The sequence below is a fragment of the Oncorhynchus mykiss genome, chromosome 19 (assembly GCF_013265735.2).
Source record: "Oncorhynchus mykiss isolate Arlee chromosome 19, USDA_OmykA_1.1, whole genome shotgun sequence".
NCBI classification, from domain to species: Eukaryota; Metazoa; Chordata; class Actinopteri; order Salmoniformes; family Salmonidae; genus Oncorhynchus; species Oncorhynchus mykiss.
Genome location: NC_048583.1, coordinates 45,662,983 through 45,690,434, shown reverse-complemented (window position 1 = coordinate 45,690,434; position 27,452 = coordinate 45,662,983). Strand labels below are relative to the sequence as shown.

Genomic DNA, 27,452 nt, shown 5'->3' with positions numbered 1-27,452 from the left:
AGAAACATTGCTCGCAATAACATCTACTAAATACAGTGGGGAGAACAAGCATTTGATACACTGCCGATTTTGCAGGTTTTCCTACTTACAAAGCATGTAGAGGTCTGTAATTTGTATCATAGGTACACTTCAACTGTGAGAGACGGAATCTAAAACAAAATACCAGACAATCACATTGTATGATTTTTAAGTAATTAATTAGCATTTTATTGCATGATATAAGTATTTGATCACCTACCAACCAGTAGGAATTCCGGCTCTCACAGACCTGTTAGTTTTTCTTTAAGGAGCCCTCCTGTTCTCCACTCATTACCTGTATTAACTGCACCTGTTTGAACTTGTTACCTGTATAAAAGACACCTGTCAATCACACTCAAACAAACAGACTCCAACCTCTCCACAATGGCCAAGACCAGAGAGCTGTGTAAGGACATCAGGGTTAAAATCGTAGACCTGCACAAGGCTGGGATGGGCTACAGGACAATAGGCAAGCAGCTTGGTGAGAAGGCAACAACTGTTGGTGCAATTATTAGAAAATGGAAGAAGTTCAAGATGACGGTCAATCACCCTCAGTCTGGGGCTCCATGCAAGATCTCACCTCATGCGGCATCAATGATCATGAGGAAGGTGAGGGATCAGCCCAGAACTACACGGCAGGACCTGGTCAATGACCTGAAGAGAGCTGGGACCACAGTCTCAAAGAAAACCATTAGTAACACACTACGCCGTCATGGATTAAAATCCTGCAGCGCACGCAAGGTCCCCCTGCTTAAGCCAGCGCATGTCCAGGCCCGTCTGAAGTTTGCCAATGACCATCTGGATGATCCAGAGGAGGAATGGGAGAAGGTCATGTGGTCTGATGAGACAAAAATAGAGCTTTTTGGTCAAAACTCCACTCGCCGTGTTTGGAGGAAGAAGAAGGATGAATACAACCCCAATAACACCATCCCAACTGTGAAGCATGGAGGTGGAAACATCATTCTTTGGGGATGCTTTTCTGCAAAGGGGACAGGACGACTGCACCATATTGAGGGGAGGATGGATGGGGCCATGTATCATGAGATCTTGGCCAACAACCTCCTTCCCTCAGTAAAAGCATTGAAGATGGGTCGTGGCTGGGTCTTCCAGCATGACAACGACCCGAAACACACAGCCAGGGCAACTAAGGAGTGGCTCCGTAAGAAGCATCTCAAGGTCCTGGAGTGGCCTAGCCAGTCTCCAGACCTGAACCCAATAGAAAACCTTTGGAGGGAGCTGAAAGTCCGTATTGCCCAGCGACAGCCCCGAAACCTGAAGGATCTGGAGAAGGTCTGTATGGAGGAGTGGGCCAAAATCCCTGCTGCAGTGTGTGCAAACCTGGTCAAGAACTACAGGAAACATATGATCTCTGTAATTGCAAACAAAGGTTTCTGTACCAAATATTAAGTTCTGCTTTTCTGATGTATCAAATACTTGTCATGCAATGAAATGCAAATGAATTACTTAAAAGTCATACAATGTGATTTTTCTGGATTTTTGTTTTAGATTCCATCTCTCACAGTTGAAGTGTACCTATGATAAAAACATGCTTTGTAAGTAGGAAAATCTGCTAAATCGTCAGTGCATCAAATACTTGTTCTCCCCACTGTATGTGTATGCGATCAATAATATTATTTGATTTTCCCTGACTGACCACAACTTGAAATGCCTGAGAATGCATCTCGGAAATGACAAACAAATGAATGTTCAATGTCACATCAGGCATCAAACAAATAGTTTGCTTGCCTTCAGAATATGGTAGAGCCCCCCCCCTTTTCTTATCTCAAATTTAGACTAAGGTGATTGATAAACACTCACATGGTAGCTGTCATCTCTCTCCTCCTAATTGGCCACAAGGCAACTGACTGCTCACCAAATGGTTGTCATGGCCACAAAACAAAATAAACTACCAGCCCTTGCAGACAGGTGACAGTCCTTTTCAGGCCCTTTGCAATCAGTGCACTAGGGCTTTGATTGTGGAGACAAACAAATCAACTAAACCACAGCCCCTGAGGTGGATGGTGAAGTCAATAGGAAAGATGCTACTCCAAGAGCACAGTAAATCAGTGACTGATTGAAAGGCAACTTATTCCATTGGATCTGCATTAATATTTTTTAGAAGCCCTTTACACCATTAAACATGTGAACTTTGATTGCTGAGTCAATAATGTCAACTAAAGGGAAACATTTGCATCATCACTACATACATAACTACACTGAACAAAAACATAAACACAACATGTTAAGTGCTGGTCCCATGTTTCATGAGCTGAAATAAAAGATCCCAGAAATGTTCTTAAACACACAAATATTATTTCTCTCAAATTTTGGGCACAAATTTGTTTATATCCCTGTTCGTGAGAATTGTATCCTTTGTCAAGATAATCCATCCACCTGACAGGGGTGGCATATCAAGAAGCTGTTTAAATAGCATGATCATTACACAGGTAAACCTTGTGCTGGGGACAATTAAAGGCCACTAAAATGTGCAGTTGTCACACAACACAATGCTACAGATGTCTCATGTTTTGAGGGAGCGTGCAATTGAAATGCTGACTGCAGGAATGTCCACCAGAGCTGTTGCCAGAGAATTGAACATTCATTGCTCTACCATAAGCCGCCTCCAATGTCATTTTAGAGAATTTGGCAGTATGCCTCACAACTGCAGACCACGTGTAATGGCATCATGTGGGTGAGCGGTTTGCTGATGTCAACATTTTGAACAGAGTGCCCCATGGTGGCGGTGCAGTTATGGAAATGGGCGTAAAACAGACAATGAAAACAATTACATTTTCAATGGCTATTTGAATGCACAGAACTACCGTGATGAGATCCTGAGACCCTTTGTGATGCCTATTTTTTTTTTAAAAAGGTATCTGTGACTAACAGATGCATGTCTGTATTTCCAATCATGTGAAATGCATAGGTTAGGGCCTAATGAATTCATTTCAATTGACTGATTCTCAAATTAATTGTAACTGAGTAAAATCTTTTAAATTATTGCATGTTGCGTTTATATTTTTGTTCAGTATATTAGGCCTACCATTTTCACAGTATGCAGTGAGCCAATTAATATAAATTGTGTCCTGGATTTTTGCACGTACAACTCCATATAGTCCTAACACAAGTATTCGTCAGTATCTAGTATACTGCGTGTTGTATACTGATGTAGTATACAGCGTGTTATTGATTCAGTGTAGACATGTTTGGGGTCGTTTTCATCAGGTTCCTGCAAACTAATATTTGATAGATTTGTACTTTGGGTGGTTGCAAACCTCATTCTATTTGCACCTTATTCAATGGAATTATGGTGCCTCTATGGAAATAAGATTATTATACCTATATAGCCTAGAGAGGATGTCTTGATATTTCTTTCTCTAATGAGACTTTGCTAAATCAAAACAGCTAGATAGACCAGTGTCGTCTTCAGACTTTTGCTTGATGTAACCTTGCGGTCATCGATGACCAACCTGATCAGAGGATTTCCCCTTAGGGGCACTGCATGGCTGGGTGTTCACTGTGGAAGGGAGGCTTGACCTCTCCCAGGGCAGCTTGTTCTTCCCTTTGCCTGCACTGACAATTCTCCTCTGCAGTGGAAGGTCATCAACAAGGGAGCCCAAGCTTCCATAACCATGATACAGCCTGTCAGAGTCTGGTTCTGTCCTGATGCTCCTGGCGCTGCTGATCCGCCCACCATTGAGCACCCACTCCAGGTCAGCTCCCGACCCAAACTGAGGTGAGCATCGTTGTCCTGGTTTAGGGATTACAAGGGCATACTCCACCATTCCATCCGAGGACAGTCTGGGAAGTATGTGCCTGGCTCTTCTTGCTTGCACAGCTGCCATAAGACCCTCCACATCCCCATTGAGCTCAACTCTGTTTACAGCCTTCATTAGGGGCTGTTTTTTCCCTGTGTCAAGGCAATGGTCAAAAACGGCAAATAGTTCTAGGGCTGCATGGCGGACCTTCTTCTTGCTGTCTGCCAGGTATGGTGCAACTTCAAAGCAGAGGCTGGGGATGTTGAAGTCCTTCCTGGGGTGGGTGAGCATAGCTGCTGTGATGATGTTGATGACATCCTCTCTGACCCGGGAGTTCTTGTGTCTCAGGTGTCCAATAACAAGGTCCAACACTTTCTGTGGCCCTACAATTCTAGTCAACTGCCTGAACACATTCATATACTCATTCCTGGTGACAGCGCGGGTGTCCCCAAGGGTTTTCAGAGCCACACACGCTAACTGTTTGAAATATGTGTCTACATTGTAATCCAATTTCTGAATGAGTAGGTTTATCACCTGTAAAGTGCCGTACAAAACTTTGAAGTTGCTGTCATCTAGAAGTCTGCGGAGAAAATTGATAAACTCCACAATACTGTCTGAGGGGACTGGCTTCAAGTCCAATCCAAAGAGGATATTTTTCAGCTGTTCCACACCATTTGTTCGATTTTGGTAGTTTTTGAGGTCTAGGAGCTTTTCGTGTAACTCTTGGGATATCAATCCAAAAATCATAATGGATGGTCCTTTGGATGTGGTCAAATGGGGAAATCTAATGAAGCATTCACATTTCTGTGAGGACAGCAATATTGTCCTTTACTTTGAATCGTCATCTTGGTGGGTAGATTTAGCCTCTTCGGTGCTGTATTTCACAGTGGCAATACTGTGGTTGCCGTCCAGTACAATTGCACTCAGATATGTCTTTATATGGTAATAGTCAGTTCAACAATAAGTTTTAGACCTGTAGGCAGCTGGTATTGGGAAAGACATTTGAACATGTCCAAGCATAATCAATGCATGACATTAAAATACTTCATATTTGCAGCTTCTTATGAATAAATGTTATTTGTTTTGTTCTACGAGACAACTGGAACGTGAACAGTGAAAGCAACGTTGAGTGAAAAATAAAACCACTTGTAAGGTTGCTGTGCTTTCCCTACATAGCCACGACGGGGGGAAAAAGCAGAGTGGAATGTTATATTTGAAAGCCCCTGTTGTATTTCAGCTAACTGTATTGGTAACTAGGTAGCCCACAAAATGTTTCCATTGCTTCTAACATCATTCATTGTTCAGAAATGGAGTGTCAGGGCGACGTCGCTGCCAGTACCTCTTCTGATTGATGTTTTCCATATAATTCAATATCATAGATAGCTTTTAGCTACGTCTTCAAGGCTTGCGGCTGAGTAGCAACCTGGTGGTGGCTATCTTGGCTAACTACTTAACGTTAACTGGCAAAGTTAGAAAACAGACAAATTCGGACTTCGCATTCCGATTAGTCGTTCAAATTTGACGTCCGGGGTACGAAAACGTTTTCCAAATCTTCATGACCTCCTCGGTTAAATGTCCGACTAATAATACGAATTAAAATCCCCTTGTAACTGTATGAGATTCTATGTTGAATGTTTGTAGCTAATCTAGCTAGCTGCGCTGAAGTAGAGACGTTCGTCGCCGTAGCCCACGCCAAGAAGCATCAAAATGGCGAATTCAACATGACACAAACGGACCGCTTCCATGGTGACGCGAGCGGTAGGTTGAGTATCGGATGGAATTTGATGTATACCATTCCAAGGTTTCTTTATTTTTTACTATTTTCTACATTGTAGAATAATAGTGAAGACATCGAAACTAGTACCTCCACTACTTTTAGTACCTTCTGGTATACTAGAGCTAGGCGATATAACGTAAAAATAATCTCAATTCAAATGTTTTGCTTATGGGCGAATCACGATATACAGTACCAGTCAAAAGTTTGGACACCTACTCATTCAATGTTTTTTCTTTATTTGTACTATTTTCTACATTGTAGAATAATAGTGAAGACATCAAAACTATGAAATAACACATGGAATTATGTAATAACCAAAAAAAAGTGTTAAATCATATATTTTATATTTGAGATCCTTCCAAGTAGTCGCCCTGCCTTGATGACAGCTTTGTACACTCTTGGCATTCTCTCAACCAGCTTCACCTGGAATGCTTTTCCAACAGTCTTGAAGGAGTTCCCACATATGCTGAGCACTTGTTGGCTGCTTTTCCTTCACTCTGCGGTCCAACTCATCCGAAACCATCTCAATTGGGTTGAGGTTGGGTGATTGTGGAGGCTAGGTCATCTGATGCAGCACTCCATCACTATCATTCTTGGTCAAATAGCCCTTACACAGCCTGGAGGTGTGCTGGGTCATTGTCCTGTTGAAAAACAAATTATAGTCCAAATAAGTGCAAACCAGATGGGATGGTGTATCGCTGCAGAATGCTGTGGTAGCCATGCTGGTTATGTATGCCTTGAATGGGGTGGTACCGCTGGGGTCATCCTATCCTACCTGATTTATTGAATTCTAATAAATCACTGACAGTGTCACCAACAGAGCACATCACACCTCCTCCTCCAAGCTTCATGGTGGGAACCGCGCATGCAGAGATCATCCATTCACCTACTCTGCGTCTCACAAAGGCACGGCGGTTGGAACAAAAAAATCTTACATTTGGACTCATCAGACCAAAGGACAGATTTCCACTGGTCAAATGTCAATTGCTCTTGTTTCTTGGCCCAAGCAAGTATCTTCTTCTTATTGGTGTACTTTAGTAGTGGTTTATTTGCAGCAATTCGACCATGACAGCCTGATTCACGCAGTCTCCTCTGAACAGTTGATGTTGAGTTGTGTCTGTTACCTGAACTCTGTGAAGCATTTATTTGGGCTGCAATTTCTGAGGCTGGTAACTCTAATGAACTTATTCTCTGTAGCAGAGATAACTCTGGGTCTTCTTTTCCTGTGGCTCTCCTCACGAGAGCCAGTTTCATCGTAGTGCTTGATGGTTTTTGCGACTGCACTTGAAGATACTTTCAAAGTTCTTGAAATGTTCCGCATTGACTGACCTTCATGTCTTAAAGTAATGATGGATTGTCATTTCTCTTTGCATATTTGAGCTGTTCTTGCCATAATATGGACTTGGTATTTTACCAAATAGGGCTATCTTCTGTATACCATCATTGTAGAACGTCATTGTAAATAAGAATTTGTTCTTAAATGACTTGCCTAGTTAAATAAAGGTTAAATAAAAATTAAATAAAAATATACCACCCCTACCTCGTCACAACACTGATTGGCTCAAACGCATTAAGAAGGAAAGAAATTCCATAAATTAACTTTTAAGAAGGCACACCTGTTAATTGAAATTAATTCCAGGTGACTACCTTATGAAGCTGGTTGAGAGTGTGCAAATATGTCATCAAGGCAAAGGGTGGCTACTTTGAAAAATCTCAAGTATAAAATATATTTTGATTTGTTTAACACTTTTTTGGTTACTACATGATTTAATATGTGTTATTTCATGTATTCACTATTATTCTACGATGTAGAAAATAGTACAAATAAAGAAACACCCTGGAATGAGTAGGTGTGTCCTAACTTTTGACTGGTGCTCTATTGCATATCCGTACACGGTATACCAGTAAAAACAGATTCATAGATTGATATGGTGGGCACCTCTCCATGGCACCAGAGGACGAGTGCAACTTCTTGAGAAGCTGATGACGATGTCGCCTACCTGTATCTGCAAATGCATGTCAATTATATACATCAAACACGTAATATCAATGATAGGATTTTTTTTATGCTGACCATTTTATTTTCATTGGGTATTGCCTTCTTTCACTTTAAGCTCTCCCCTAACTTGTATTTTGTATTATGGTTGTGCACAAAAAAAGACGATACATTTAAAATGTGTGCGAAATAGCTACAAAATTACCATTCCTCTGAAGTCGCCCGCGCGCTCCCGGAAGTTACGCCGCATAAAGTGTTTGGCGTTTGTTTCCTGACAGACGCTGGGGTTCCTGCCGCTATTGCGATAAAAACAGCTATTGTCGGGACATCTGACGCTCAACACAGGTTTCTCTCCGTTGCATATTCCTGTAAATGTTTGGACAAGTGAAGTTTGATAGCTACTACATAACTGATTACCGCTCAACTAGATGGAGAACAATGTATAGCTTGCTTAGTACTGTTTATTTTTAGCATCAAATTTGCACTGGCGTGCTCTGCAGTGCCAATGCATTGGACATAGCATGCCCTTGTTATTGTAATTTCTCACAAGAGGCCGCAGAACCTTCGTACATCCGATAGCCTGGCTATTCCAGCCTACGCCAATATTACAATGTTGTAAAATATAATATTCATCAGCGGATCTGAAACATCTGAACAGTACTTGTGGCTTGCAAGGCTGATGCTAAAAAAAGTGGACCGACGACTCGAAGGCAGCGAACGTTAGCTCGCTAACGAACGTTATTGGACAGATTATATGTCAAGATAGCTGGCTAAACTAGTAAACGGATGTTACCCTTAGCTTGAGAAATGTCATGTTTATTTTTTACGTTTCTATTCTACAAGCCGTTGAGGGGTTTTGAAAGAATTTGATCACCGAAATTTGGCAAATAGATTGTTGCGCTAGCTGGCTACTAGCAAGGTTAGCGTGTTTGCTCGCTCAGCTGAGCTATAGCTACGGTATCTAGCTAAGCAAATGTAGACTAGCTTGCTAACAACATTTGACAGCTAGTTGATTTGAGCGATTTTGAGGCGTCACTCAAGCTTTGTCCATTGCTGCGAATATGCTAAATACTAATGGCATAGCTAGTTACTATTATTTAGTAACCGGGGTTATTAGCTCACTAGATGAGCCAAACTGTAGAGTGAAATAAGTATTTTTATCGTGAGGATTATTATAAATGTAAACTGATTTCTTATAAAATTTTCACCGTGAAAAAAACAAAAAAAACAGGTTTTTCCATCTTTCGTCAGGACAGTTTTGCAATGCCATTCGCTATTAATCAGATCTATATAATTAGCCTGTCTGTTAACTTGGCCATGTTCAGGGTTACACATGTCATCACACATTCTGATAATATCTGGTATGCAGTGCACTGCCACTGCGTATAGTATGTTGTACTTGATTCAGTTAACTTATTGGCATGATGCATAGTCACTTCAGATTGTGTAAGTGATGGCTCACATTGCCAGAATTTCCTTACAAATTGCTTCTGTCATTCCCTTAGATTTCACCTGGAGAGGAAAATGTGGTCTTGAGTGTCTTCTTCAACTTGTCCATAGTTCTGTGTTTTTTTTCTCCTGTGTCTTTGACAGGATGCTAATGATGTGCATTTCCCCCCCCCCCATAAGATGGACCAGCAGGCCCAGTCCTACATGCTTGCCAGTCTGACGCGGCCCCACTCTGAGCAGCTGCTGCAAGGCCTACAGCTGTTGCGGCAGGACCATGAACTGTGCGACATTGTGCTGCGAGTTGGGGATGCTAAGATCCATGCTCACAAAGTGGTGCTGGCGAGCATCAGCCCTTACTTCAAGGCCATGTTCACGGGAAATCTGTCAGAGAAGGAGACCTCTGAGGTGGAGTTCCAGTGTGTTGATGAGGCTGCGCTACAAGTAAGGCTCAATTAAACAAATCAAATGTTATTTGTCATAAGCACAGAATACAACGGGTGTAGACCTTTCTGAAATTCTTACTTATAAGCCCTTAACCAACAATGCAGTTCAAGAAAATATTTACTAAATAAACTAAACTATTAACAATAACTAGGTTATATACAGCGAGTACCCGTACAGAATCAATGTGCGGGGGTACAGGTTAGAAGTAATTTGTACATGTGGGTAGGGGTGAAGTGACTATGCATAAATAATAAACAGCAAGCAGCAGTGTAAATAGTCCGGGTCGCCATTTGATTAATTGTTAAGCAGTCTTCTAGCTTGGGGGTAGAAGCTGTTAAGGAGCCTTTTTGTCCTAGACTTGGCACTCCGGTAGCAGAGAAGTCAATGACTTGGGTGATTGGAGGCTTTGAAAAAAAATTGGGCCTTCCTTTGACACAGCCTAGTTTATAGGTCCTGGATGGCAGGAAGCCTGGCCCCTTTGATGTACTGGGCCGTACGCACTACCCTCTGTAGTGCCTTTCGGTCAGATGCAGTTGCCATACCAGGCGGTGATGCAACCGGTCAGGATGCGCTAGGTGGTGCAGCTGTATAATTATTTTTGAGGGTCTAGGGACCCATGCCAAATCTTTTCAGTCTCCTGAGGTGGAAAAGGTGTTGTGGTCTCTTCACAATTGTCTTGGTGTGCTTGGACCATGAGTTTGTTGTGGACACCAAGGAACTTGAAACTCTCGCCCCGTGTCACTTCTGACCCGTCGAAGTCTACAATTGGCTCCTTTTTCTTGCTCATATTGGGGGAGAGGTTGTTGTCCTGGCACCACACGGCCAGGTCTCTGACCTCCCTGTAGGCTGTCTCATTGTTGTAGGTGATCAGGCTTACCACTGTTGTGTTGTCTGCAAACTTAATAATGGTGTTGGAGTCATGCTTGGCCACGCAGTTGTGGGTGAACAAGGAGTATTGGGGGGGACTAAGCACGCACCCCTGAAGGGCCCCAGTGTTGAGGATCAGCGTGGCAGATGTGTTGTTGTCTACCCTTACCACCTGGGAGCGGCCTGTCAGGAAGTCCAGGATCCAGTTGCAGAGGAAGGCTTTTATAGTCCCAGGGTCCTTAGCTTGGTGATGAGCTTTGTGGCCACTATGGTTGTTGAATACTGAGCTGTAGCCCATGAACAGCATTCTCACATGGGTGTTCCTTTTGTCCATGTGGGAAAGGGCAGTGTGGAGTGCGATTGAGATTGTCATCTGTGTATCGGTTGGGGCGATATGCGAATTGGAGTGGGTCTAGGGTTTCCGGTCTGATGGTGTTGCTGTGAGCCATGACTAGCCTTTCAAGGCACTTCATGGCTACCAACGTGAGTGCTACGGGGCAGTAATCATTTAGGCAGGTTACCTTCGCTTTCTTGGGTACAGGGACTATGGTGGTCTGCTTGGAACATGCAGGTATTTCAGACTTGGTCAGGGAGAGGTTGAAATGTCAGTGAAGACACTTGCCAGTTGGATTGCGCATGGTTTGAGTACACATCCTGGTAATCCGTCTGGCCCTGCGGCTTTGTGAATGTTGCCCTGTTTAAAGGGCTTGCTCACATCGGCTACGGAGAGCGTGATCACACAGTCGTCCGGAACAGCTGGTGCTCTCATGCATGCGTCAGTGTTGCTCGCCTTGAAGCGTGCATAAAAGGCATTTTAGCTTGTCTGGTAGGCTCATGTCACTGGGCAGCTCACGACTGGGTTTCCCTTTGTAGTCTGTAATAGATTGCAAGCCCTGCCACATCTGACCAGCACCAGAGCCGGTGTAGTAGGATTCTATCTTACTCTGTTTTGACGCTTTGCCTGTTTGATGGTTCGTCTGAGGGCATAGCGGGATTTCTTAGTGTCCCTTTCCTTGAAAGCAGCAGCTCTAGCCTTTCGCTTGGTGCGGATGCTGTCTGTAATCCATGGCTTCTGGTTACGGTCACTGTGGGGACGACGTTGTTGATGCACTTATTGATGAAGCTGGTGACTGAGGTGGTATACTCCTCAATGTCATTGGATGCATCCTGGAACATATTCCAGTCTGTGCTAGCAGAAGTCATGTAGCGTAGAATCCGTGTCATCTGACCACTTCCGTATTGAGCGAGTCACTGGTACTACCTGCATTAGTATTTTGAAGATTTCACTGTTTACTAAAACAAGCCTTTTCTGGCTTTTTCGCATCATGATTGTTTTATTTTCCCTCCTGTAGGCCATCGTTGAGTATGCCTACACTGGCACAGTATTCATCTCACAGGAAACGGTGGAGTCCCTACTGCCAGCTGCTAACCTACTCCAGGTCAAGCTGGTGCTGAAGGAGTGTTGCTCTTTCCTAGAGAGCCAGCTAGATGCTGGAAATTGTATAGGCATCTCTCGCTTCGCTGAGACCTATGGATGCCATGATCTCTGCCTGGCTGCCACTAAATTCATCTGCCAGAATTTTGAAGAGGTGTGCCAGACAGAGGAGTTTTTTGAGCTGACACGGGCAGAGCTGGATGAAATAGTGTCAAATGATTGTCTGAAGGTGGTAACAGAAGAGACTGTGTTCTATGCCCTGGAGTCGTGGATCAAATATGATGTCACTGAGCGGCAGCAGCACCTGGCTCAGCTACTGCACTGCATCCGCCTGCCTCTCCTCAGTGTTAAGTTCCTTACCCGCCTCTACGAGGCAAACCACCTTATCCGGGATGACCACGCCTGCAAGCACCTGCTCAACGAAGCTCTCAAATACCATTTCATGCCTGAGCACCGGCTCTCCTACCAGACGGTGTTGTCTACACGGCCACGCTGTGCTCCCAAGGTGCTCCTTGCTGTTGGAGGCAAGGCTGGACTCTTCGCCACCCTCGAGAGGTAATGCTGAACCCCAAACAGTAGTTCAAAATTGTTTTTTAGCAGTTTCGTATGAATTGGAAATGCATTTAACAAATGTAACTAATGTTTTCATTTCTTTCTCTTGTAGCATGGAGATGTATTTCCCTCAGACGGACTCATGGATTGGGCTTGCCCCTCTCAGTGTGCCCCGCTATGAGTTTGGAGTGGCATTGTTGGACCAGAAGGTGTATGTGGTGGGTGGCATTGCCACACACATGCGACAGGGCATTAGCTACCGGAGACATGAGAGTACAGTGGAGAGATGGGACCCTGACAGCAACACCTGGTCCACAGTGGAGCGCATGGCAGAGTGTCGCAGCACCCTGGGGGTAGTGGTCTTGGCTGGGGAGCTCTATGCCCTGGGGGGCTACGACGGCCAGTACTATCTACAGTCTGTGGAAAAATATGTCCCCAAGGTGAAGGAGTGGCAGCCTGTGGCACCCATGACCAAGTCACGCAGCTGTTTTGCCACCGCTGTGCTGGATGGCATGGTCTATGCCATCGGAGGCTATGGCCCAGCCCACATGAACAGGTACGTTTTAATATAGTCAATCTGCGGTGGAATTAATTTAATTTAACAGGTAGTTTTGCTCATGTGGTTCTAGTAGGTTTTTGAAATACTATGTCTACTTCAACCTGCCGTCAACCTCCATTTGTTCCTACACATGGTAATGCTTACATCAGGAAGGTTATTTATGGTAGACCCCATAAGACCTTTTGAGGTCTTTGATCCATGGAAAGGGTTTCAGCCACCCTTTCAATCATGCTCTGTTACTAGCCTGCAATGCAACCCATATTCTGTAGGATCAAAATTCGTCTTGTATTCAGACAGACATAGTTGCTTTTGTAGAACGAGCTCTCTTGCTGGTTAGACCCCTGTTGCTGTCTTTGCTCACTAGATAGAGAGATGTTGTAGTTACCAGTCTCCTTGACTCCCCAAACCCCTCAGGAGAATGTGTTTGGACAGGGAAGCTGTTGAGGGTTTCAGTACTTGATATTTCCAGCAAAATATAGACCTGGAATAGATGGCCTCATTAAATTGAGCTGTGACAATGGTACAGCTATATAGTATCTACAAGCAAAAAGGACCAATGGTGAATTGTATTGGCTTAGATTCAGAAAACGTTAGTCAGTCATTTTCTTTTATATGATGGACTATTAGTATTAGTCTTGCTACTGTACTAACCTGTTAAAAAAACTAACATCTGCAGTGACTGTCAAAATGCACAGTGTAACTGTACCCTTTTATTGACTGAGTATTATTTCTTGAACTCTTCAAAAAATATATATATATTTTTGTAATCTTTTTTTTTTACTGTGCAGTGTGGAGCGGTATGACCCCAGCAAGGATGCCTGGGAAATGGTAGCCCCCATGGCAGACAAACGGATCAACTTTGGTGTTGGGGTCATGCTAGGGTTTATATTTGTGGTTGGGGGACACAACGGGGTATCACACCTGTCCAGCATTGAGAGGTATGACCCACACCAGAACCAGTGGACAGCCTGTCGGCCCATGAATGAGCCACGTACAGGTGAGTTGGGAAATGACTCAAACAATGTTTGTTATTTTGATGCAGAGAAGTTGACCATTCAGATTGCATGGCCAGAAATAACCATTTTATGATATCCATATTTTCCCAGGGGTTGGCTCAGCGATCGTGGACAACTACCTCTATGTGGTGGGGGGTCACTCGGGGTCATCCTACCTGAACACTGTCCAGCGGTACAACCCCATCACAGACAGCTGGCTGGACTCTAGTGGCATGATGTACTGCCGCTGTAACTTTGGGCTGACTGCTCTTTGACCCATGATACCCCTGGGTAGGACTCCTTAAGAGAAGAGTTGGACGAAAGGCTTTTCTTTTCTTTTTTTCCCCCCGTTCATCACCAGCAGGCTGAGGGCGGTGCCACACTGCCGTGAATCCCGGCGAGCAAGCTTGCTGCTGGATGAATGTGCCCAGCTGGCGACAGGGGACCACCGAGATGGCCAGAGTGAGAAGGGTCTGGTTTGGGTGGAGGAAGGCGCGGGGCAGATCACCATGGATCTTGTCACAGAGATGACCACTACTGCTGCTGGACCACAACGAGGACTCTGCCATTTTACAGAGGACTGTGGGAGAAAACTAAGTGGAGGGGGGAGAAAAAAAAAGAGAAAATAAAAAGTGTAGACTTACGTTTATGCCATTATTTCTGTTAAACACTCCAGACTTTTTTTTCTTCTTCCTGCTATGAGCAGAACATGTGTTCCAATTTTCTGGATCCTTAAAGTTTGTGTGTGCGTGTGGCGCAGAATGTCTGTATGCTTGTGAGTAGATGCATGTCAGATTAAATGATTATTTTGTTTCTGTGTGCTGGACTAAAGCTCAGGCAAGGTGATTGGCTCACACACTGAGTTTGAAATGTCTGCATCTAAATCAGTGCTTCACAAAGAGAAATTGGAATCTTTATATATTCACTTACAAGGGCTGCCTTTTTTCTCTGTAAATGAAAAGAAATATATATATGAATATATCCTCTAGTGCATTGCCTGTAAATGTTTTTTGCACTGGTTACTAGTGTGTATTTGAATCAAGGGTTAAAGGAGAGGTTAGGAAGGATAAGCAAACCCCAATGAATTCTCCTGAGAGTACTTGCCACCTGTCTGTTTCCTCCTTGGAGAAATTCTGAGATTCCCCCCCCCCCCCCCCCCCCCCCATGTTACTGCTTCTATTACATCATCCTGTGGTAGGGTCACACTTCATCCCTCTTCATAAGCATTCAAAAGTGACCCTGTCCCTCTTCACTGTTGGGTTTGTATGCTGCTAACTGGTGCTATATTCAGGATTCTCTTATTTTTATTATTTTATTTGTTCCTCTGTTACTGTTGTAGATGTATATGCCCCAACTTGACAAGCTCCCATGCAATAAAGCAGTGTCTTTGCTTTGAGCCCCATGTTAAATTAAACTCTTGAGGCAGTTTATCAATACATTACTAATCTGATGATTTCATTCTTTAGCCCCAGGGATGCCATCTGTTAAGCTATGGTTTGCCTGAAACATTGTCCCTGCAATTAAATAGTAGTGCATCTGGTTGCCCACTATCACTGCCAGTTTCCTTACAAAGAAAGTCTGAGATTGTGCTCTAATGGGTTAGGAACGAGCCTCTTGTTTAGCATGTGAATGATCCCTACACCCTTCTGCTTGCTTGCCACCTCTCTGCTGAAGCATGTGTGAGGAGCTGCATGTGGCCAAGGGCTTCCTGACGAGCTCAGGGAAGAGTGCATATACAAAGCCTCATGAGACATGCCAAAATATGCGTTCACAAGTCTGGTGTAACTTTCCCACCTACAGACAGAGCTACAAATAGCTTTCCTCTGTGTGCCAGAATCAAAGGGTAATTTTCACTGCTAATGTATGGTACGTGTGACATACTGCCCTGCTGTCAGGGGTGGATGTGGTGTCTCTGTCAAGGGAAATTGTCACTGTCACAAAGTCTTTGACAGACCGACAAGGGCATGGGGACAGAGCTCAAAGTACACCCCCCCCCCCCCCCCCCCCCCAGAAGGCTGCAGGCTGAGTCTGGGTGTTGTAGCTTTGGGTCACTCTAAAGGACAGGTAACATGAGGCAATAGAGAGAACTAATGTGATGTGTAAACCTCAAGAGTCCCTGTTGTTGGTCCAGAATGAAATAGTTTTTTTCCTTGTATTGTACATTATAGATGTTTGCACATGTGGAAAACTTAAATGGAGCTCTGCATTGCACTTACCAAACTATTTGATATGAAGTGTTATTTCAATTTGTACATAGGTCTCGATTTAGGTTTATGGCATTTAAACAATGCAATATTGTTTTCAGTGGATACAATTTTTGCTTTGAATTTGACTTCCTCAAAGTCAGGGTGTCTCATATTGCTGTGATGTTATCACACGTGGCATGTCTGTCTGTTCACATGTTTATATTGTCTGATGAAAGACCACTGTTATTCAAACCTCTGTTTTCCTCATCCCACTGCATTGCATGCTCTTGTCTTTGGGAACATTTCCAATGTTGTGCCTGTCAGTTCACATGTACTAGGAAAAGTTTGCAGACAGATGCATTGTGTACTCCAGTAAAAATACCAGTTATTGTTTTGCATTTTTCACAAGTAATGTAAGATTGGCACAAGACTTTGACTGTGTATGGGTCTTGCTCTAAGCCATCTTATCGGTCTCACCAGAGAGCAGCCTTGCAGTTACAGTACTGCAGTTTTGTGTGTTCTTCCATTTAACACACTTGTCAGTTGTGGTTACAAATGACAGTACACTTTAGCTCTTACCCTCTAACTTTACCTTGGACTATTTAGTCTTGCTCTAGCAATAAGAGGCCGAGTACGAGCTTGTCCAAACAAGTATGTGAGTTCTTCACTTGATGAGGACTCTCTTTCAAAATACTTCATTTATTTTTGGTTTAGTCTTAGGGGTAATTCAATTGGATTTCAAGGTGTCAGGGTTAGATGGCTGCTGCTGTGTGTTTTTTTCTCATCCTGGAATAGTGGGCTTTATTATTTCACACTAAACATCTCCAGCAATCCTGTCATTTTCTTCATGTTTTCTTTTTAAAGACGCCATTGTTAAGTTGTCACGGGATGCAAGTAAATGGTGAGCCATTTTAACCTGCATGACTGTACAGCTCCTCTTCTAAATGCATACTATTTATCTGCATAACTATGAAATGATTCTGTCATTTCTTTGGATTTTACTCATTTGGAATAATGTTAATGCAAATCTAACATTGCAAACAACTAATTGGGGAAACTTTACATTCTTGGGAGATCCTAAGATAGACAAACAGTGCATTTTTGGGGGGTGAATAAACGGCCATCTCATATAGTTCAAAAGGATCTAATACTTTCTTTTAAACATTTGCCATTTATTGAATATTTCTTCCATTTAGATTGTGTGTACTTTTTAACACTTGATGTTAGGTAAATGAGGCATTTGTCTATCCACAACAGGCTGGTAGGATGAGCCTGAACATCAGAACAGTGAAAATCATGCAGGCGTGATTGTCTGCAGCTACCATCTATTGTCAAGCATTTGTTTCACTAGCATGTAGGTTATCCTTGTGGGGATATTGAAAACCACAATGTTAGGGATGTATTTATACTGACTTATTCACTGCGTTGGCTCTTGGTCATAACTCTTGGTCATACGTGGAATCTGAAAACATCAAACTGCAAAATGAAGGGATGTATAGATGTGTGTGAAGTTAATTTACTTATTTATCATGGCCTAACCATGTCTTGTTTTGACAACTCACCAAAGTGCTTGTTTTAAAGAATGCAGAGGGAGTACTAATATCAAGTCTGGAAAAGACTCACTGCTGTCTTGTCTAAAAAAATAAAAGAATTGAAACCGATGTCAATGTTAGCCAAATGAACACTGCTTCATTTCCATTTCCCATGAGTGTGTCTGAAGGGGATATTTTTGAATTGTATATCCTGTGGATTATTACTGGAACTACAAGAACCTTGCTGTAGAAGCTGCATTTCCCCCACATGTTATCATGCTTTGAACATCCATTTTAGCCAGTTTATTTATTTGGTGCAGTTGTACCCTGTTAAAATGAATAAATGCCTGCCTTAAAGGTACGCTTTGTTCTTGTCTCTAGTTTTATGTGCAACAAACCAACATACAAATGCTAGAATATAAAAATATTTGTATTGCTTAAAACTTCAATGACTGCATAGAAAGAAAAAAAACCCACCATTCAATACATAAACAAGGATTGTTGCTCAAAGAGTTTCATTATTTAGTTCTGACAAAGATGAAACTGGCAGAGGTCAATGCTTAACAGTACATATGTGCATATGAAGCCTGTGATGAGCAGTAGTGTTATTTCCAAATGATCAAATGCATTACAAAATCACATTTATTTACTAATGCTTTGACATCTTGTTTAGATTGGGATGTAACAATGTACCATATTGAATTGTGCAGAATAATTTGAATTCAGGGTATTATATGCTACTGTGAAAGGTAAGCACTCAAGAAGCACTTATGTAACATCACTATGCTGGGGTACTTGTAAGTACAAGTAATTACTTACATTTAAGACAGAACTGAAATTTTATCCAATGATACATTCACACAATATACAAATATTTGAGCAGGTATTCATTTTAATACAAGTTAACGCTGTGTGACTCACTTCCAAGTTGAAGCCCAATGGACAGCTTAAAACAAGCAAGTAAATTAAGGATAATGATTGAATTTCCACAAAATGCAAATACTGTTTCAAATGTTTTTAAACAGGGGAAATAGTACAAAAAAAGCACCAGTTTGATCTGAGGTCAGGGCTAGTATGCACAAAAGGATTGTAGTAGATGAGTCCTGTACAATCTCAGATGCTTCACTAGTCTAGCCTATATATACACACACACACCCTGTTGACAATTCTACATCAAAGTTTGATTAGCTGAATTTGCTTCTCGGAAAGTGCAACCATTTCACCCAAGACAACTAAACACGCTGCAAACCTTTGTTTTTGTTGCAGTGGAGCTATTTAAGGTTGAGTTGATTCTTTAATATGCATACCTCCCCAGAACTATTATAGTCCATGCATATATTCTTGGATTCCAAGCATGCCCAAAGAGAAGATGAACTTATCATTTTGCACAGTGAGTGTTTGAGGCAACAGTCAGGCAAAATGGAGCACATAATTCCAAAAAGTAATCTCAAAGTATAAAAACAAGGAAGTTGTTGACATGATCTCCTAAAAAGTTTGGAAATGTGGTATAAGCCTTTTCAAACTAGATAAAAATTTCAATAAATATGATTAGGTGATAAAAGTATCTGGTAAGAGCTCACTGAGGAATGGAAGACAAAACCCATCATGAGCCAAATGTAAAGTAACTTGGATACTATTTCTGTGAACGAAGGGCAATAAACAGGAAGATGTTAGTGTGCATTTTTCAAAAGATGCTTCCCTATCAGTGTTGTCTAGTATCTACCTCCTTCCTTCTGGACCATGGTGACACAATTGGGGTCAATTCCTTTTCAATTCAAGTAAATTCAGGAGAATTTATTTTCATCCTGAAATGATGGAATGAAAAATGGAACCGACCCCATCCCTGCTTGGTTACATTAGTGCATCTCATTTGTCTGAGGCGCGGATGTAGACAAGGGAAGAGAGAAGGAGGAGTTCAGGGGGCTTGTTTAACAGAATCAGGTTGTCGCTCCTCAGCCCGTCATAGTGCATCCAGTAGCCGTCTATCTGGAAGGCTGCAGAGTAGTGATGCTCCTCCTTGTTGAAGAGTGTGGCGCCCTCCAGTGAGTACCTGTGGAAAAGCAGAGAGTTGCAATTGGATTTTTCTGCATGTTGAAGACCATTCTCGGTTACCAGAAAAAGCTTAAAGAAATCGGGGCAAATAGCAAAGTACATGCAAGTGGGTGCTGTTTAAACAAAATAAAAACAGATAGCCAATCAATTACATTTAACATCCAGGGAGAAAAATAAACAGCACCTAAGACAATGAGGCTGGGATACGAGTCCTGCTCTACAAGATTTCTTTACCTGTGTTGGGATAGGGCTAGATGGTAGGGAACATAGGACAGCTCCTCAGACTTCCAAAGCTGCATGTTGAGAATGACAAAAGGAGGTGGTCCATGGCAGAAGACCCTCTGAGAGAACTCCCTCAACCCATTACACCTGAAGAACAGACAGCAAATCAGTCAGAATCAGAAAGAACATAAAAAAAAGATAGTGATTCAACATTATGTCTCTCAGGTGATTTGGAAAGCCACAGACAATCAACAATATAATAATACTATTGGATTAAAAGTGAGAGATCTGTAATAGGAACAAAAACACCATATATACAGTGCATTCGGAAAGTATTCAGACCTCTTCCCTTTTTCCACATTGTTACATTACAGACTTATTCTAAAATTGATTTTTTTTTTAAAATCCCCCCCTCAATCTAAACACAATAGCCCATAATGACAAAGCGCAAACAGGTTTTTAGAATTTTTTGCAAAAAAAACAACAGAAATACCTTATTTACACAAGTATTCAGACCCTTTGCTATGAGACTCATAATTGAGCTCAGGTTTCATCCTGTTTCCATTGATCATCCTTGAGATGCTTCTACAACTTGATTGGAGTCCACCTGTGGTAAATTCAATTGATTGGACAGGATTTGGAAAAGCACACACCTATCTATATAAGGTCCCACACAGCTGACATTGCATGTCAGAGTAAAACCAAGCCGAAGGAACTGTCCGTAGAGAACCAAGAACCGATGGTCACTCTGACAGAGCTCCAGGGTTCCTCTGTGGTGATGGGAGAACCTTCCAGAAGGACAACCATCTCTGTAGCACTCCACCAATCAGGCCTTTATGGTAGAGTGGTCAGACGGAAGCCACTCCTCAGTAAAAGGCACATGACAGCCCACTTGAAGTTTGCCAAAAATGCACCTAAAGGACTCTCAGACGAAACCGAGATTGAACTCTTTGGCCTGAATCCCAAGCGTCACGTCTGGAGGAAACCTGGCACCATCCCTACAGTGAAGCATTGTGGTGGTAGCATCATGCTGTGAGGATGTTTTTCAGCGGTAGGGACTGGGAGACTAGTCAGGATCGAGGGAAAGATGAACAGAGCAAAGTACAGAGATCCTTAATGAAAACCTGCTCTAGCGCGCTCAGGACCTCAGACTGGGGTGAAGGTTCACCTTCTAACAGGACAACGACCCTAATCACACAACGCAGGCGTGAGTTCAGGACAAGTCTCTGAATGTCCTTGATTGGCCCAGCCAGAGCCTGGACATGAACCCGATCGAACATCTCTGGAGAGACCTGAAAATAGCTGTGCAAAAACACTCCCCATCCAACCTGACAGAGCTTGAGAGAATCTACAAAGAAGAATGGGAGAAACTCCCCAAATACAGATGTGCCAAGCTTGTAGCATTATACCCAAGAAGACACAAGGCTGTAATTGCTGCCAAAGGTGCTTCAACAAAGTACAGAGTAAAGTGTCTGAATACTTATGTAAATGTGATATTTCAGTTTAAAATGTGTATAAATTAAGAAACATTTCTAAAAACCTGATTTTGCTTTGTCATTATGGGGTATTGTGTGTAAACGAGGGGAAAAAGATGTAATACATTTGAATAAGGCTGTTTATGTAACAAAATGTGGAAAAAGTGAAGGGGTCTGAATATTTACGAATGCACTGCACTAATGTATACCATATATGTCGGAGTATCTTTTAATGTGTATATGAAACTGTATTTTTGTCATGTAAAACTGTGTATAAAAGTACCATGTATGTAAAAAAAAATGTATGAATAATGTATCTGTAACATAATAGCGATAAAAAACTCAAATGTAAAACGAATTTACTTTTGTTCTCCATAGAGGGGGTGTGGTGGATACAGTATATAAATATATATTTTTAAACATTGTCTCTCACCCCAGTTCTTTGCAGAGAATGATCTTGGGACAGAAGAACTCATCCACAGCTGACTGAATGGGATCTCTAGGGGGCAGCTCGTGAGGAGGACTGGGATGGAAGAAAAAAAAGGGTAAGAAGGCTAACTGAACACCATGTAGTGAAACCAGGTAAAAGCTATGATCCTTTATTGATGTCCCTTGTTAAATCCACTTCAAATCAGTGTAGATGAAGGGAAGGAGACATGTTAAATAAATATTTTTAAGCCGCAAGACAATTGAGACAGATTGTGTTTGTGAGCCATTCAGAGAGTGAATGGGCAAGACAAAATATGTAAGTGCCTTTGAACGGGATATATATATATTTAACTAGTAGGCGTAAGCACCAGTTTGTCAAGAACTGCAACGCTGCTGGGTTTTTCAAGCTCAACAGTTTCCCATGTGTATCAAGAATAATCCACCACCCAAAGGACATCCAGACAATTTGACAACTGTGGGAAGCATTGGAGTCAACATGGGTCAGCATTTCTGTGGATGCTTTTGACACCTTGTAGAGTCCATGCCTCAACAAATTGAGGCTGTTCTGAGGGCAAAGGCAGGGGAGGTTCATGCAATTCAATATTACGATGGTGTTCTTAATGTTTTGTACACTGCGTATTTATAACTCTCTCAAGATAGTTCATCTGTGTTGTTTTCAATGGGAGCAAATAAAGCATAGTGGGTAGCACACGCAAGGAGCTCCTATTGTCGCGTTCTAGCATGCATTTCAATATTTCTGTTAGAAAAATGTATTCTCTGTGAAGTGCGTTTGCAATAACTAAATTCGCCCTTGCACTCCTTGTAAATCTACCTCATCCCCATATATTACTTACACTCTTGCTCTTCTGCACCCTAGTATCTCTACTTGCACATCATCATCTGCACATCTATCACTCCAGTATTAATGCTAAATCGTAATTATTTCACCTCTATGGCCCATTTATTGCCTACCTCCCTAGATTTGCACATAGATTTTTCCATTGTGTTACTGACTGTACGTTTGTTTATGTGTAACTCTGTGTTGTTGTTTTTGGCGCACTGCTTTGCTTTATCTTGGCCATGTCGCAGTTGTAAATGAGAACTTGTTCTCAACTTGCCTACCTTGTTAAATAAAATAAAAAGGTGAAAAAAATTCAAATAAACAACGCAATGTTTTTAACTTTGGCAGAGTGTACTAAGTTATGTAGACGTGCCTATGTTCTTAACAGATTGGAGTTTTGGGAACAGAAAACTGGACTGAGCTTGGGCGTTTCTTCGATGAGAAAAATCGGCAGAATGTCGGCCCAATTCCATAGATGGGTTAGCTGATAACGTTACCAGAACGAAGCCCACGCTACAAATGGGGCAGAAGACCATGTGTTGTGATTCTGGACGGCCTGATAGTTAGTTTCGTGTTATGGTTGCTGTCACGTGGGGAATAATAAATTGCTCGTTTGTTGGTTTCATCATGTTCTTGATACCATGTCTTGTTTTAAGGTATTTGACCGATTTCATGACAATGCTAATACGGCAAAAAAATTGCTAGCTATCTAACCAACAACTGACACGATGTATTTGAGAGACAAGTGCTCATTGTGCAAATGTTTTTGTTTTCAATAAACATTGAAGACAAAATATATTGTTTACATCATGTCAACAATCTAAGCCAATCCTGTCTGTTTTGCCAAATAGTTGCTCAAGTGGCGGTTTTGTTGCTAAAAAACAACAACAACCTGTCTGTACTCTCCCACTGCTGGCCACACTGGGCTTCCTATCCTCACCATATTTGGTGGGGAGTGGAAATTCCAACCAGAGGCTTCAGATTTATGAATCCAGTGAAACTCTATCCACCACCAGTATCAGGCAGCATACATGTACTGTATTTACACTAACCTAATCCACGTAATCTCCAACCTGAAAGAAAAGTACCAATAAACATTTAAAATAGTGGTTGGGATTTGATAATGGGCACAGTATAATCCACTGTCGACATGCAACCCACCGTGGGTAAACATTACTTTATTAGGCTCTGGCAGAGACTAGACCAGAGCTGTTAAGAAACCAACCACACTTCATCATTTCATACTATGATCATTAGAAAGCTGAACCCTATTTTAGTCAAGCAGCGTGTCAAGGGGGCAAAATAAAAGCCTCTTGAAGACAGAAGTGTAGACCAGCTGTCCAGAAGAATTAGCATTGCAAGCAATAGAGACATGGAAGGTCCTCCCATTTGAACTCATAGCTTTTTGGCTACCTTATTTATAGTGAATCGCTATTGGTTTTCATTCATTTTTACAAATTAAGGATTACTGGTCTCTGATCAGAAGCTGAACAAGCTCTGGATCCTCCCACACTGACCAGAATACAGATTTTGGCTTACAGCTTTTGCCTCTCTTACTTGATGTTGATGGTTTTCTGTATGAACTCCTGGAAACGAGCAGGACAGCTCCAGTTGGTGCACAGACTCTCCTGCATGGTAGACATCATTGTCTCCAAGTTCTTGGTGAAGTTCTCATGTTCATTACCAAACAGGTCGATCTCCAACGCTGCATGGTGGATCACTGAGCGGTACTGCCTCTTGGACATCCTGTCCCAGATCCACAGCATCTTAACGGTGGTGTAGTCATACGAGTCCATCAGGTAGAGGAAATGCTCCACAAACTGCCTGCCCAGGAATATGCCCACCTCCCGGGGAAAGCTCTGGTTGTCTCTCAAAATTACATAAAGAATCATGAGGAACCCATCGATGGTGCAGGTGTTCTTTAGGCTTATCTTAACATACAGAGGGGTGCATGAGATGGCCTTCCTCCCTGCCCTGATGGTGTAAACGCCCCCCCATGGGAGCACAGGCCTCCAAAAGGAACGGTCCTCTTCATCATTGTTGTTGATGGATGCACGGATCTCCTCAAACAATGTCTTGGTCCTAGGGAAACAACATGAAGGTACGTTATCATTCACTCTGGGTTGAAGTTTTGCCCTTAAAAAATAACTTATCCTTTACAACCAAATAAAACAAATTGTAAATGGAATGTTATAGAAGGGTCCACACACTTTTTCCCCACATTTTACAGAAACTTACCCCTAACAGCATTCCTTCATTCTTGTTGTGTTGTATGGGGGCCCTGAATTTTTTTTAACAAAATCTCCCAAAACGTCCTTTTATAGACGGCAAAGCTGTCAGTATTGTGATGCATGTCTTTAGATGTCGTTCCATTTTTCGTGTATCCTGCTGCGACAGGTAACTAGCAAAATAAAGGAAACACCAACATAGTGTATTAATAGGGTGATGGGCCACCACAAGCTGCCAAAACAGCTTTGCTGTGCCTCGGCAGAGATTCTACAAGTGTCTGGAACTTCCTGTGTGGAAGCACCCCATGCTTTCAATATACACTACATGTCCACCTACTTTTGGCCACCTCCTCGTCAAACATCTCATTCCAAAATCTGGGGCATTAATATAGAGTTGGTCCCCCCTTTGCTGCTATAACAGCCTCCACTCTTCTGGAAAGGTTTTCCACCAGAATGTCATTGTATGCTGTAGTGTTAAGATTTCACTTCACTGGAAGTAAGGGGCCGAGTCCGAACCATGAAAAACAGACCCAGACCATCATTCCTCCTCCACTTCACAATAACAGCACTTACAGATGACCGGGGCAGCTGTAGCAGGGCAGACATTTTATGAACTGACTTATTGGCATCCTATGACAGTGCCATGTTGAAAGTCACTGAGCTCTTCAGTATGGGCCATTCTCCTGCCAATGTCTGTTTATGGCGATTGCATGGTTGTATGCTCGGTTTTATACACCAGTCAGCAACGGGTGTGGCTGAAATAGACGAATCCACAAATCTGAAGGGGTGTCCTCATACTTTCGGCCATGTAGTGTACTTTGTATCCCTCAAGTGTTTATTTTTTTTGAGGAGTGACCTGCAAAATGGACCGAGTGGTAGCGCTCAAGTCGCAACAAAATGGAATATAATGTTGCGGATAAAGTTTGGAATTACATAATTTCGTGTACAATAGCTAAAGAAATGCATCACTACACTAACAGCTTTGCCGTTTCTAAAAGGATGTATTTGGGTGTTTTTGGAGCCTTCGTTCATACTTTTCAGGGCACCCATACTACACAAGGATGAGGAAGTGATTTGCTGTTTGGGGTAAGTTAAAACATGTCAAATCACTAAAAAGCTGTCTGTGCCCTTCTATAACATACCATTTACATAAAAAAATAATGAAATGTGGTTAAAAAAAACTCCCAAAAAACACTTATCCTTTTAGCACAGTTCGATGATCTCAAATCCATACCTTCATCTTCCTTATGATTAATAAGGGTTTACCTGCATGGGATTGGTTAAGGAAGGTATTCATAATTTACTAAATAATTAAGCTACATATGAGTGTGCATGGCAATACATCCCTCATGCCAGGGGTCATCCCATCTTGTAGCAAGCCAACTGTCAGATCTGAGGATGACATGCATAATTGCAATGCAAACCCCGGTAGCTAGTTACATAATGCATATTTAACAAAATATGATAAACGTTTAGTCAGCATTATTTAATAAATCGAATTGAAGACTAACATGGCAGCTAGATATAATTAATGCTCTCCTGCATGTAACTTCGATACTTTTGACATCCAAGTTGCAACAAACACTGGGGTGTAATCAGTCCAAACAGTTAAACCCAACGAAAACGAGAGTTTCTATTGGACAAATGCAGGTAGGTCCCTCCCGTTTCGTTCGCATCCGTGTAGGTAACGTTTTGCAACAGAATCAGGGTTTGACTAGCCTGCTGCATAAATTCTCCTGACCTGCAGCTTTATTTCAGATTTGACATTTACGCATCAGGTTAGGAGAATTATGTTTAAGATTAGGAAAATGTTTAGGGCTAGCTAAAATACAAAAAAACAATCAACTTTTGACGTTAATTTGATAAAAGCAGTATCCCTTCTAGCCATTACCACATAACCAGCGTAATGAATACGCCCCTGGTATACACCAGCTGCTAGTACACGTTAGCTTAGCAGACCATCTAACGTTACTAGCTAGTTTGCTAACTCCCCTCCCCCACGTTTAGTGCCTTTACGTGTGGATGCAATATTACCAAATGTTGATGTCGGATTATCTACCAATGTTTTCAAATATATGTGTTGGTTGGTTAGTCTAGCTAGCTAGATCACATGCAAGTTAGCTTAGCAGCTGGCTACCAAACGTTAGTAACGTTACCTTTCAATTTGCAGACTCTCTTCGGTGCTCGAAATCAGGGTTTTGAGGTCTTCTGTTTCGGTCAAAATGCAGAATTTGCTCTCCATCGTTCTCTGTATTTCTTCATGTCTTAATTCAGGCCAACAGCCAGAAATCCTTCTATGTAACCCTCGAGAAAGCTTGGCACTCAGCAAGCTTCAAAATATCCAGAGCAAAGTTACGCCCATTGCTTCGCGTGAACACGCCTATAAACAGTGGTTGGTTTACGCCCTTCATCTCTTTCTTTCAGCAATTCAATGCTGCCACCTGCTGTCTGAGACATTTTTGCTTTTCATGACATTTTCCTTCCAACATTTTCCTTCCTGCCTCCTTCTCTTGAGGGGGCGCGCAGGGGTGGAAAGCATATTACGTCTTCTTATTGGTTGTATTGGATTGGCATGATTTTGAGACTCGTGATTGGTCAATAATTCCTGCCCTCAACTCAGACTGTTCTCTGACGGGT

The 27,452-nt window shown here is 42.3% G+C and overlaps 3 protein-coding genes and 1 long non-coding RNA gene across 9 annotated transcripts in view; 2 read left to right on the top strand and 2 right to left on the bottom strand.

Moving 5' to 3' along the window:
- The window catches only part of LOC110497988 (TOG array regulator of axonemal microtubules protein 1), a 35,326-nt gene extending 29,749 nt beyond the window's left edge, over positions 1-5,577 (bottom strand). Inside the window, exon 1 of one of the 4 annotated variants that reach the window (XM_021574493.2) lies at positions 3,489-5,577. In XM_021574493.2, coding sequence (XP_021430168.2) covers positions 3,489-4,523 — 1,035 coding nt within the window. In that variant the 5' untranslated portion in view covers positions 4,524-5,577. The remainder of the gene's footprint in view (positions 1-3,488) is intronic. The other 3 variants (XM_021574497.2, XM_036954925.1, XM_021574498.2) reach the window with 3 other exon arrangements.
- Positions 5,578-7,772: 2,195 nt separating this feature from the next.
- LOC110497987 (kelch-like protein 28) lies at positions 7,773-17,929 on the top strand. 3 transcript variants are annotated; one of them, XM_021574490.2, is made up of 6 exons: positions 7,773-7,894; positions 9,179-9,439; positions 11,662-12,299; positions 12,409-12,852; positions 13,644-13,852; positions 13,962-17,929. In XM_021574490.2, exons 2-6 carry the CDS (start codon positions 9,179-9,181, stop codon positions 14,123-14,125), a joined length of 1,716 nt encoding a protein of 571 aa, XP_021430165.1. In that variant the 5' UTR covers positions 7,773-7,894; the 3' UTR covers positions 14,126-17,929. The 3 variants fall into 3 exon arrangements, with proteins under 3 accessions (XP_021430165.1, XP_021430166.1, XP_021430167.1); XM_021574491.2 differs by having other exon boundaries at positions 9,143-9,439; XM_021574492.2 differs by having other exon boundaries at positions 7,816-7,917.
- Positions 17,930-18,067: 138 nt separating this feature from the next.
- LOC110497986 (uncharacterized protein C14orf28 homolog) lies at positions 18,068-27,293 on the bottom strand. The gene is made up of 5 exons (XM_021574489.2): positions 26,972-27,293; positions 24,145-24,669; positions 21,751-21,840; positions 19,855-19,989; positions 18,068-19,618 (listed from the first exon to the last, which is right to left on the bottom strand). The coding sequence occupies exons 1-5, from the start codon at positions 27,055-27,057 to the stop codon at positions 19,435-19,437; spliced, it is 1,020 nt and encodes a 339-aa protein (XP_021430164.1). The 5' UTR covers positions 27,058-27,293; the 3' UTR covers positions 18,068-19,434.
- Positions 21,755-23,381, top strand: LOC118941483. Its single transcript, XR_005037753.1, has 2 exons — positions 21,755-21,862; positions 22,976-23,381. It is a non-coding gene; the product is annotated as an uncharacterized LOC118941483 (long non-coding RNA).
- Positions 27,294-27,452: the final 159 nt, after the last annotated feature.